The sequence below is a fragment of the Kogia breviceps genome, chromosome 6 (assembly GCF_026419965.1).
Source record: "Kogia breviceps isolate mKogBre1 chromosome 6, mKogBre1 haplotype 1, whole genome shotgun sequence".
Classification (NCBI taxonomy): Eukaryota; Metazoa; Chordata; class Mammalia; order Artiodactyla; family Physeteridae; genus Kogia; species Kogia breviceps.
Genome location: NC_081315.1, coordinates 23,935,428 through 23,949,126, shown reverse-complemented (window position 1 = coordinate 23,949,126; position 13,699 = coordinate 23,935,428). Strand labels below are relative to the sequence as shown.

The 13,699-nt window shown below is 34.7% G+C and overlaps 1 protein-coding gene across 2 annotated transcripts in view; it reads right to left on the bottom strand.

The window, feature by feature from the left end:
* The window catches only part of USP38 (ubiquitin specific peptidase 38), a 31,905-nt gene that overhangs the window by 8,696 nt on the left and 9,510 nt on the right, over positions 1–13,699 (bottom strand). For both annotated transcript variants that reach the window (XM_059066752.2, XM_067035579.1), the window contains exons 4-7: positions 12,122–12,223; positions 7,330–7,488; positions 5,006–5,199; positions 1,997–2,090 (exon numbers count right to left, since the gene is read on the bottom strand). In XM_059066752.2, coding sequence (XP_058922735.1) covers positions 1,997–2,090; positions 5,006–5,199; positions 7,330–7,488; positions 12,122–12,223 — 549 coding nt within the window. The remainder of the gene's footprint in view (positions 1–1,996; positions 2,091–5,005; positions 5,200–7,329; positions 7,489–12,121; positions 12,224–13,699) is intronic.

Sequence of the window (13,699 nt, the reverse complement as noted above, 5' to 3'; positions counted from 1 at the left end):
TGGACTTTAGAGCAAGCTAGGTTGAAATCCTAGATTTTGCCACATGACAAAAAAAAAAAACTGAAAAAGGCATCTGAAGAGTTGTGATTATAACTTGAAAATTTGTAATTTATTTGTGGTATATGGAAGAGTTCTCAGTTAAGGAAATTTTTTATCAAAATAGGAGTGTTTATGGCATTTTGAAGGAAAGGAATTTGGTGGACTGGTTGAACATGGGTTCCAGGATCATTTGGTTTACATTCCAATCTTGCTGTTTGTTTGCATGACCATGAAAGCAAGTAATGTTAAGTCCCATTTCTTCACCTGTAAAATGGTATGCTACCTTATTACCTCATAGATTGATTTTGAGGATTAAGAGATAATATATATAAACCACTTAGCACAGGAGCTAGACAAATTTAAATGCTCAATAAATGTTAGTTTTATTAATTATAAGAAGAAAAGCCTTTTTAATTATATAGGGAAAATCTACCTAAAACAGTCCTTGTCAGGCTGCTATCAGATAGGCTCTCAACTATGACAGAACTTTAATTAGGTTCCCTTGTTAATTCCTTTCGTCTTTTGTTGGGAGTTCGGAAGCCTCCTAAAATTTTTTCCCAATAGCTCTGACTTAATAAGTTAATATAGTATATATAATGTATTTATATCTACATGTATATGCAGAGATACACACATACATATATATTATACAGCTGACCACTGAACAACATAGGGGTTGGGGTGCCGATCCTCTGCTTAGTCAAAAACTTTACAGTATACTGAAAATTTATACTGTAAAGATATACTGTGTATCTGTTCACGTATCTGCTGACTCAAACCACCATGGATTATGTAGTAATATAGTACATATTTATTGAAAAAATCCATGTGTAAGTGGACCCCTGCAGTTCAGACCTGTGATGTTCAAGGGCCGACTCTATACAGTATACAGTAAATACAGACTAGTGATAAAGCAAGTGTATAAATCCATTTACTAGAAAACAATGTTTGGGAGTTGCAGGGAGGAGATTTCATCTCCCTTGGTCCTGAGATGTTAAATTTAATTTATGAACATATTTCCCCCAGACAGAGAATAGTATAAATGATCCTTTGAGTATCTCATAGGCATCACTAATCATCTCATATGTCAATCTTGTCTTGATTCTTTCCATTTAAGAAGTTATACTTGAGATATTTCTCAGCTTGTAGACAGGAAGCAAACCATTCTTATCAACTCAATTCCACCGATTCTGAATCTATCTTCTCTTCTGGCTGTAATTACCTACTCCTTTAGACCTCTGTGAAACTGAGACAATCAGAATATAATCAGAAAATCATATGTATTATTTATAAATGATATATATTATTCATATGTATTACTCAAAACTTAAAGTTCCTTGAGCATAAGTATTCCTTTTTGAATGCTTATCAGACTGCATATTGTGTCTCTCAATAAATGTCTGTTTACTATGTGATGTTCTTACCATTAGCATAAACTCATTTCCTTGGATTAATCTGTGGACATAAATGATCATCACAAAATTTTAAGCTCTAGAACTTAACAGTTTATCCATTAATAGAAGTTTAGTCATAATTAAAGGGTACATATGTTAGAAATGGGATAAAAAAGAACCCAAGATGCCAAAAAATTATTTTAATTGTTCATTACTGTGAAGATCTACCAATTAGTATCTATAAACTTAATATTAAAGATTCATTTTTAACGATTTCTTCATGAAGGAGCTTAATTTTGGGACAGAAAATCAGATCTATAATAATCAGTATAATGAGTCACTAAAATATTCATCTACAAGAATGTAAAGCAGAAGGGAGAAATAAAAACTTAGAGCATATCCTGATTTTAGGCAGTATCTTTTTAGATTTCTATGTGGATTTGTTGTGCTGGGAGGATATATATTATTTCATCAGTTAAAAAGGTTCACCAAGTTTGGTATAATGTGAAGTTTAAAGAAGATTTTCAATGCAATTAACATATACACACTACACACACACTCACCTGTGTATGAGCCAAAAAGGCAAAAAGATGCTGTAATTTTTTCATTAATGAATTGCACCCATTTAGATTTAAAGATAATACTTGTCTCCTGAAACTGAAAGATAATAAAATATAATGATTTTTGTATACATGTATACACACTATGCATTTTTTTAAAAGCTAAAGGGAAGTTAGTTCAAGAACTTATTATCCTCAAAGTAAAATTTCACTTACCTGAAGGCCCTTTACCTGGCAAAGTCACTGCCTACAATGTAGTGAAGAGGAAGAGAATGACGGTAATTGAACTCTTACTACGTGGCCTGGCAATGGCCATGTGCAGTCACATATTATTCCTATCTTCTGGATTAGCAAATAGAAATAGAATAAACTATTAACTAATAACTTAAGTAAACAACTTATGAATTCTTTCAAATCTGCATGAAATAAAAAAAAATATGCCGTCATCAAAACTACTATGAAGTTAGAGTGCTTTAAAGAGTGTGGTACTAGTGCCAGATGGGAAAAGAAGAAGCTATACAAAAAACAGTATAGGAACAAATGGGTATCCACTTGGAAACAAATGGAATTAGATTAAGATTTCACGTCATCACAAATGCCACAGAGGAGTAATGAGCTAAACGTAAAATACAAAACTACTGAAGTATTTAAAAGAAAAAAAAGGTGGGGAAGGAGTTTAGAGGGGAAGGCTTCCTAAAATTCAGACACTATAAATGATAAATAGCAGATTTGACTACATAAAATAAAAAAATTGCAAAGATGTGACGAAGTGAGAGAGTGGCATGGACATATATACACTACCAAACGTAGGGTGGATAGCTAGTGGGAAGCAGCTGCATAGCACAGGGAGATCAGCTAGGTGGTTTGTGACCACCTAGAGGGGTGGGATAGGGAGGGTGGGAGGCAGATGCAAGAGGGAAGAGATATGGGAACATATGTATATGTATAACTGATTCACTTTGTTGTAAAGCAGAAACTAACACACCATTGTAAAGCAATTATACTCCAATAAAGATGTTAAAAAAAAAAAGAAACACAAATGAACAAAGAAAACTAGAGAGGGAAAAACTCTGTAATGGTCAGCAATACACATTTTCCTCCAGATTGGAAAAATTTTTAAAGACTGATTATATCAAGTACTGCTAAAGGCATGGGGTCATAGGTACAATCATGTATTAGTATGCAAGTTCAAATGCTATAGCCTTTCTGGAAGCAATCTGGCACACCCTATTCAAAGAATATCCTCTATAACTGCATATGGGCAGAAAGATATTAATTATAAGCAAAACAATCTAATATTCATCAGTAGTAATATGATTAAATAAATCATGTACACCTATTTACTCAGAATGACACAGTTCTGTCATTTGCACTAACGTGGGACTCTTTCCAACACAAATCATTAAAAGAAAAAAAAACAAGTGGCTGGAAAAGAATATATAAATAGGATCCTTTATGAACATATTTTTAAAAAAACAATTCATTTGTTCTTGTACTAGATAAATCTTATCTCTGTACAAAAAACAGGTTTGGAACAATACAAGCAAAACTGTTAACAAATTACCCTGGGGATGGGAATGTCTGATTCTTATTTTATGTACTTCTAGATTTATTTTTTTAAAACCACAAAGAATTTACATATTACCAAAGAAATAAAATATCCTGTCTGGGGCTTCCCTGGTGGCGCAGTGGTTGAGGGTTCGCCTGCCGATGCAGGGGACACGGTTCGTGCCCCGGTCCGGGAAGATCCCACATGCCGCGGAGCGGCGAGGCTTGTGAGCCATGGCTGTTGAGCCTATGCGTCCAGAGCCTGTGCTCCGCAACGGGAGAGGCCACAGCAGTGAGAGGCCCGCGTATTGGAAAAAAAAAAAAAAAAAAAGAAAAAAATCCTGTCTGCTCATTCTGAGATAGTATTGGCCACTGTATAGTAAGATGTGCTCTTTGAATTGTGGTTGCCAGTTGTAACTGCTTTGGATCTCTGTTTTCTCTATCATCTGTAAAATGAGATGGCTGGATTAGATGACCTCTGGTGGTGAGACATGGATTACTTTAGCTTTATGCCTAGTATCACTTGTGTCTAAGAGTATACATTTTCTGTAAAAAAAAAAAAAAAAAAAAAAAAAATTCCCAAATACAAACAAACCAAAAGACAAAAGAAAACACTAGACCAAATGAAAAACACCTTAGTGCTGACAGTATATTCTGAGGCCAGGAAAGAAAATAAAGCTAAACTCTTTATCTTTCAGTTTATGATTCCTCTAGGTAGGCATAAAAACTTACAAAGGCTTAGAACTCAATTTGTAAACATCTTTGGTCAAGTCCCATGAATAATCTATTGGTACAAAAGAGAAAAACTCAACCATGCTTTTGCCTTCAGGAAAAGTTTATCGTTATTTTGTACCTTTACAGATTGTATTCACATAGCTAACAACTTCTGATTTCCTATTTACTTGGCTGCAAAAGAAAATGAATTTGAAAGTAAATCTGTAAGATGGCAAAGAAACATGTCTGTTTATACAGTTGTTCAGTATCACTCAACTTGGGGTGGGAAGCAGAGCTTGAATTTCCTTAACAGCAACAAAGGAGTTATTGATCTGATAAAACAGTAAAATATCTATAAGCAGAAAAAACATGACCACCTTAAAAGATACACAGGTTAAAAAAACCAGGATAATAACAAATTAGTACTTGAGGACCCTTAAATTCTGAAATAAGCTCAATCAATCCCTCTGTTGCATTAATAAATATCAACTCAGAGTAATTCAAAAGACTCTAAATGCCATATATAATACATACATGAAGTAGAATTTATATAAGTTAACATTTTAAAAGTTCCTGAGCAGTAAAAGCAATTCATTTCTGAATAAGGTAATTATATGAAAATATGAATACTTCTGCCATATATAGGAAATAATGTGAAGACAATCCCACCATTAACATTTCATCAACATGCATCAATTTCTACAGTTAAAATGAAAACAAACAAACAAAAAAGCTCAAATTTAAACTTACTCTGTGGCCATAAACAATGCTTGTATAACACTGTTCATATAACATGTATTCCCTAGATTAATAAGACCAGTTTTCCCAGTTTCAGATTTTCCAGAAAGTCTAGACAAGCAAGATGCCAAAGAATTGGATTGAGAAGTCCAGGCACTTTGACTGAGAATCAGTTTAATCTTCTCTTCACTGGGCTTAGGAAAATCCTGTAGATCATAAAGAGGAAACGTAGTGTAAAAATATAAACTATTTTTTGTTATTAAGTTAACACCATAAAGAAGATTCTTCCACTGACATTTAACCTTTGTTTTCTCCCACTTAGTTTGGAAATCACTGATAATACTTGAGTAGTCATCAAAAAATCAAATTATACTACATGGCAAAACTAATTGTCTCCTAAAATGAATAAGTATCTCCTAAGGTAGAGTTTATCAAGCTGAGTAATACTAAAGAACCAGGAATTCAAGTCACACTTGAACGATTTATATTTCCTATTTGCCAGCAAAATGTTTTCAAAATAAACCTCTGACATCAGAGAGTATATTGTAGTGCTATTCAAAGGCAGCAGAATGAGGACTTAAATTAGTACACAATTGAATAAGCTTAACAAACAATTTGCTTTCAAATTTTGTGGTGAAAATAATAACTCCTTTTCATTCAATACTAATATTTACCCAGTATTAACCCTTAGAAATAAAAGCTCAAAGTAAACAAGGAATGAAAAATGAAAGCATCTAAGCACAATGACCTCTGACTTTAAGAAATAAAACTTAATCTCATGTTTAACCATATAGAAAAATTATTACAGGATACAGTTTCTTCCCTGCTTTGTGACATATGAGATAAAATTTTAAGTGTAAGTGGTTTCAAGCATGCGTAGAGCACTGGAGAATAAGGAAAGTTGGTAAAATCATTCAGGCTTTTTTGGACTATTACCATCGAAGGTACTTAGACCTCAGAAAACATTTTCTGAAGGAATTTTAATCTTTGGATTTGATTTTGCTGCTGTTGTTGTTGTTGACAGCTAATGGAAAGTGCTTCCCTTGGTTTAAGAGGGAGATCCTTGATTCTTCTGTGCCTATTTCAGTTATCAGAATTTTCAACATTCAGCAGTGAATAATGACATTTAACAACAGCAATAGCTTTCATCTATGGACACAGCAACACTGCAGAAAGAGATTAACATTACTATCAAATCCATGACAAAAACCAGTTTGCAGGGCAGAAATAGAGACACAGATGTAGAGAACAAATGTATGGACACCAAGAGGGGAAAGTGGCGGCGAGTGGTGGTGGTGGTATGAACCGGGAGATTGGGATTGACATGTATACACTAATATGTATGAAATGGATAACTAATAAGAACCTGCTGTGTAAAAAAATAAAATTCTAAAATTCAAAAAAAAAGTAAAAAAAGAAAAAAAAAAACAAACAAAAATACCCTTTTATACCTAAAGACATTTACTTCTGAAGTGTCAAACTGCCATACCAGTAGTACACAATAATCGCTGAACAGTCTTGTTCTGGGCTCAGTTTGATTTAGCTAACTCTGCGGTAAAAAGAGCATGTTCTGAATTCACTTCAGATACGTAAGAAGTAAAGATAATAAGACCTTATATTTTATTTCAGATCTCAAAAAGGAACACTGTTAATAGAAATGATTTCTAATAACTTCTGAATACACCTAGCTGAGGCAAGTTCTTCAATTCTTTTGCTCTACCCTGATCATGCAATTAATCTACTAAGAGGAAAGTGTGCTTATTGTGACCCATTTTTCAAGACAAACAGAATCAACGCTTTTTAGATCCAGTTATCTATACAAAGTTGAAAACCAGTAAGTTTACAAATAATTTAAGTAAAGATTCTATGAAATATGGACATTCATGAATAATCCATAGCAAAAATGAAATAAAAAACAGAGGAAACATAAGTCAAATATTTTATTAAACTGTCTCTCCTTGATTCTAAGATGTATCTTACACATTTTAACATTTCTGATATTGGGATGCAACTCTGATGTATGTATTAACTTAATGTAGCATTTTTAAAATCAAATCTCCCCCAAAGGTATTACAAATTTACAGGGACACCTTATCATTGTTGGCATTGTAGAACTGAAGAAATATGGTTATTAATTTAGATTAGTTAATAGTAAATAAGAGTTTACTCCCCCAAAATTAATGAACCTTGATTCCATTTGCATATTTTATTACATATAAAAGGCATATTTCCATAAAATAATAAAATGAATAGCTGCTTATAGGAATGTTTCACCGCATTCATCTATCACATCATGGGCTGCAGCTCCGCAAATACTGGTGCAACTATTATCATACCTTTATTGCTTCCAGGATAGGTTCGTAGAGATCTGGAAATCCAGAATAATGATACATCATACAGTGTATCAGTTCTGTTAATTGCACTAGGAAGGTTGTACTGGAAGGCAGACCATCACTTTTGAAGGAGTGAACCAAATTAACTACATGAGGAACAATCTGAACAGAAAAGAAGACAAACATTCCTCTATTTATACAAATTGTCAACAAATCCTACAAATGGAATGCAAATGTTACACGATCAGCAAATACTTTTCTGTATGTTTAAGTCACTGCCTTTTTCTAAAAAAAGTTGTGAAGCTAAACATTTCTAGAATATCAAGGTAAATCTAGGTTTAAATCACATATAATTGTAATTCTACATAAGACCCCTCTCCTCATTCTTATACTCCATCTAAAACTAAGGTACATTAAGGTACAAAATAGGACGCTTAGTCACTGCCACCATTCTAAAAAATGGCTTACGGTGAAAAATGTTAGGGCTATTTTATTTACCAGACTGTTCAATAGGGAGAAAGTTTTAAAAGGTAAACCCAGAATTAGCTTAAGAGCTCCACCTAGTGTGAATTTTAGATTTTTCACTTGAAAGAATTATACAGGAGTGTGCACATTAAAGTCTACTTCAAAAAACCTTCAAGATAATTTATGCATGTAACTAAAATTACAGGATCAGACTTTCCCGGTGGCGCAGTGGATAAGAATCCTCCTGCCAACGCAGGGGACACAGGTTCAAGCCCTGGTCCAGGAAAATCCTGCATGTTGCGGAGCAATTAAGGCCGGGTGCCACAACTACTGAGCCTGCTTTCTAGAGCCCATAAGCCACAACTACTGAAGCTCACGTGCCTAGAGCCCATGCTCTGCAATAAGAGAAGGCACCGCAATGAGAAGCCCATGCACCACAACGAAGAGTAGCCCCCGCTTGCCGCAACTAGAGGAAGCCTGCGCGCAAAGACCCGACACAGCCATAATAAATAAATAAATAAATTTATAAATAAATAAATAAAAATAAAATTACAGCTCAGGTTACAGCAGTACCTCTCTTTAAGATAAGGGACTACCTCTATTTTAGGGACAGTGTCTTATGTAAGCATGGTTATCCTTGCTAACAATCCCCAAGCCCCACCTCTAAAAAGAAGAGACAGTTCTAAAATTAAAGTGAATTAGAAATTTCTCTTATTTTTAAGGAACTGGGGTTAAAAATGAAAGCGAAATCTAAAATGCTCATTGCTCATAAATATGTAGAAAACTATTAATACTGATAATAAGCACAACAATGTCCTTTCATTATAAAATTAGAATAAAAAGTCAATACAGAGCCAATCACATATTTAAGAGGTTATTAACAAAATAAAATAAATTCTATTTTGCAGTAATGGCTCATTCCATTAGTACGGTGCTATACTTGTCTCAACTAATTATTAATTATAATCTGATACTACATATTTACAGTTCACATGTAAAAAGCATCTTCTTATTTTCTACTTGTAGAACTTCTCTGTGTAGCAACATGGGAAAATATTTATTATGTAATGTTAAATTTTAAAAGAAGGATACAAAAACTGCATATAGATTACAAATATAAATACAACCTTGTTAAAATGTATAGGGGAAAAAACACTGTGATGGAAAACATAAAAATTGTAGTGTATTGAGATTGCGGGTAATTTCACTAACTTCCTATATTGTTATATTATCTTTCTGTAAAAGTTTAATTTTGTTGTAAATGAATTATACACTTATTGTAAAAAAAAAAAATCTAACAATACAAACTTGTATGAAGTAAAAGAAAAAGTCTCTGTCCCACTGTTCAGTGAAAGACACTGCTTGCTGTATATCACTTCATATAACATATAACATGTCATGGCATACACCATATATACCTTCTAGAACTTTTCTTATTTCAACTGACAATCGCCTCTTGCCTCAATTCATGCAAAACCTCCCAACTGGTCTCCCTGTTTCCACCTTTGCCCTTCTTCAGACTATTTTCAAAGTAGCCAAACGAAACAAATAAAAAGCAGTGTAGAACACTTTTTTGGTTGCTAACTCGTGATAAAAGTGAAGTTATAGCTCTATGGACTTTTATCATCAAACAGCAGTGACAACAATTATAGTTATATCCCAACCAACTCCCTTCCTTCCTGTAGAAAGAAAATCATATTCTTAAATTAACATTGCTATTCTCATTCTGCTGTCTCTGGTTTTACTCTTACACTTTGAGGTCTTAAATCACACTTTAGCTTTTGCACCACTTTCTTTAATCTTACCTCCAACAAAGGTATTAATCTGACCATAAAACTACCAGTTCCTAATGGTTCACTCTACTGCTATCATCTCTACATTTCAAAGCAAATCTGAATTATAATTTTGCTCCATAAAGCCATATCTATCAGATACTCTCTTGCTAAAATAGTCAGAAATCCAAATTATTGTTTCCTCAGAGGTGACAGGAGAGATAGAGATGGAAGAGAAGAGGAAAGCATTTTTAAAATGATTGTTCAATTTACAAATACCGAATCTTCTAAAAGCTAGCATACAATCTTCCTAGTGTAGATTGGATCTCTGCAGTCAGATAATATACATAATTGTCTACTACTACATCCTATATGGTCAAAATGATCACTGACGTGGAAATAAGACTAAGTTCTTCACAAGCATATAGATAGACATCCAAGCAGGTTATTACCTTCTAAATATCTGAAAGTTGATTTTTTTTCTAAATGAGCAAATCTAAATATTTACAGACATTATTGTGATACTCATTAAACTTAAGTTACTATTTGAAAAAAATGTGTACAACTTATTTAATTAGAAGCTTTGATATTTTCTCTTTTGTTTAAAAATTTTTTGTTTTAAAAATTTTTTTCCACTTATAAAAAGCATACAAAAAGCAACTTGGTCCATAATAACACACACTATAATTTCAATCTCAGTTTGCTCTAAAATATTCTAAATGTATAATGATGCTGGTGATTCCAGATTATTGTTCATTCTTAGCAACCCCTAAACCTGAGTCCTTCGCTGAGTTATTTAGAGTTATAGGTGATTTAACTACCACATGATCCACTACTAGATGCCCAAGTTAACTTTAGCTGAGTAGCAGGTCAAGCTACACACAGAATGTAGAGTTAGTAGGTCTTTGTTTTTAGACTTTATTAGGCCAGATCACAATTTTCTACTTTAGATCTAACTGTTCTTTAAATAAATGATTTAATATTTACTTATTTCAGTAGCCAAATATTTCAAAGTCAACCATTTGCCATTTCAATTACTTTTTTTTTTTTTTTTTTTTTTTTTGTGGTACGCGGGGCCTCTCACTGTTGTGGCCTCTCCCGTTGCGGAGCACAGGCTCCGGACGCGCAGGCTCTGTGGCCATGGCTCACGGGCCCAGCCGCTCCGCGGCATGTAGGATCTTCCCGGACCGGGGCACGAACCCGTGTTCCCTGCATCGGCAGGCGGACTCTCAACCACTGCGCCACCAGGGAAGCCCCTCAATTACTTTTTTCCGGGAAAAAAAAAAAAGCAATACATGGTAAGGAGATATCTTCTATCTTTTAAAAAACTGAGCAAAGAAATAGATTTAAAGTACAGCAAAAGTGACTTTTCAGAGAGATTAAGGAATGTATGGAGAGCAATAAATATTAGAATGGATGATTTCCTTCCCAGAAATTCTGAAAATAAACCTTTTCTCAAATGGCCTATATATGATCATGCCTGAAGACAGGGAAAAATAGTTGGTTTTTTTCCCTTGTAAGATTTTGCTAGTATAGCTGCTGTATTAGCTCAAGTTTGAGTTTTGTTTGTGTAATGGATATAAAGTTATTAACTGATGATCAAGCTCACCAATTAGGGCAATGAACTGCAGAAATCACTCTCCCTAAGAAATGTATAATGTGATTACTTGTTAGTAAGGTTTACTTCTATTAAGCCTGAAGATTTTGGAAATGAGGCACCAAGTAGCCTATGTGAGTATATAATTCTCTGAGGCTAGTGACATTTCTAGCTGACAATCAACAACTGAAATTCTGCACTTTATCAGTCTCCTTTGAATTCGTTTGTGGTGGGTCAGTATTCCTAAGATTTTAACATTGTGGGTGTGTTGATAATGAGTTTCTAGTCCTGTAAAACTGAGGATCAGACCTTGGAGGAAGCAAGTAACCACATACACCACTGCTTTCCTGTGATCCCCTGGACAGAAAAATGGACAGGTTCCCAAAATAACATTTTGTCATTTTTCACCTGCAATAACTGATAATCAAGTAATCAAAATCAAATCAAATCAAAAGCAGTGATGTAGCTGGTTAAAAGTGATAGGATTCTGGATATATTTGAAAGGTGGAATCAACAGAATTTGTAGGATATGGGCTGAAAGAGAATGAAAAGCCCTAATTCTGGGGCAACAAAACAAAGACTTATGGTTTCATGCTTCTGAAATTCTAAAGCAGTCAGTGGTTTTAAACCATTTTTCTCCTACACTGTTCACCTGTGCAACACACAACCAACAGTGACACTGACATGTGACATCTCTCATGTACAAGAGTAACTTTTAACTTTCAATTGCTGGTTGTGATTGCAAGTGCAGCAATTTTGGTGAGACCCAAAACATTCTAAAAACATATTCTTTGGAAGGAAATCCCACAATCTCAATTTTAAAAGGAATCATAAAGCTACATGAAAATAGTTAGATTTAGGACCAACCTACAATCTTTTCACAAATACAAATGTGACTCAATATTAAATTGAAATTTTAAAACATGTCTTTTCAGTGTAGAAAGTTTGTGTCATAACTTACCAAATGGAACGCCTCTGGAGAATGCTGAAAACTAAGCAGCATGTGAGAAAGAACCGTGAGAGCACCAGGTCTCACAAGAGGAAACCAAAGCCGATTAAAAACCTGCAGAAAAGACAAGACATCCACTTTAAGAGTTGGTAGGGAAATAATTAATCCAATCAGTGATTATTTTCCTAGGGCCAAAACTTATTTGTGTGAATATCCCCTTTCCTGAGAAGTTCTGTCATAACATATGTTATTAAATTCTGGGAAAGGGAGAAAGTTGGGAAATAATATGACAGAGATCAAGAGAATAAAATGACCTAACTAACTCTGAAAACTCCCTGATCAAATAAAAATCTGTCAAACCATGTTTACAAAGTGATAGCTCCCTGGTCCTTTATTCATTCAATTCATTCAGCAAATACTTATTGACCACCTACTGCTGCTTGGCACTATTCTATGTACTGGAGATACAATGGTAGATTAAAAAAAAAAAGAAATCTCTGATCTTACAGGGCTTACTATCTAGAGGGTAAGTAGAGACAATCAAAAGTAACATGGGAGAGAAATGCTATGAAAGCAGGGTACAGTGAAGAGGGAGTGCTAAGTGGCAAAAAGATCTGCTATTTTATATATAGAATTTTAAAAATGCATCGTGATAAAGGTGATACCTGACTTCAAAAAACTGAAGGGAATGAGAGTAAGTCTGACAGATAACTGGGAGAAGAGCGTAATAAGCAAAGCAAAGGCCCTGAGGCCTCCACCCTGGTGGACTAGAGATATAACAATGAGGGCAGTGTAAGTAAAGCACAGAGACTGAGGCAATACTAGTGGGAGACCAGATGAGAGAAGTAGCAGTGGCCAGATCAGGTAGGATCTTGTGTGACACCTGAAGAGGACCAAGGGCAGGAGCTGCAAGGCTACTGCAATCAATATAGCAAGGGGTGATGATTACTTTGGACCAGGGTGGTAGTGATGTAGCTGGTTAAAAGAGGTAGAATTCGGGATATATTTTAAAGGTGGAGTCAACAGAATTCGCAAGATACGGGCTGAGAGAGAATGAAAAGAGACAAGAATAGCTTCAAGGGTTTGGGCCTGAGCATCTAGAAGGATGAAGCAGTCATTTAAGATGGGGAAGACCAAGTCTGGGAGGGAAAACTCAGGGGTTAGATTGTGGATAAGTTGAACCTGAGATCCAACTGTCTAAGTTGGATAAGTGAATATGGAGTTCATGGGAGAATAATGGACTAGAAATATAAACCTGGCAGTCATTAACTTAGAGACATTATTTAAAGCCATGGGTCTCTATAAGTATGGACTGAGAAGAAAGTGAACCAGAGATGTGATTCTAAGGCACTCCAAAGTTAGAAAGATCCACTACAGGAGACTGAGAAGCCAGTGAACTAGGACAAAAATCAGGAGAGTACCCAATGTCCTGGAAACTAAGGCAGGAAAGTGTTTCAAGAGGGAGTGATCAACTACGTCAAATGACTAACAGGTCAACGAGAGAAGGCTTGAGAAATAACTCCTGAGTTAAGCAACACTGGAAAGCACTGGTGTCAAAGATAGCTTTGGCAGAATAATGGTGGTAAAAGT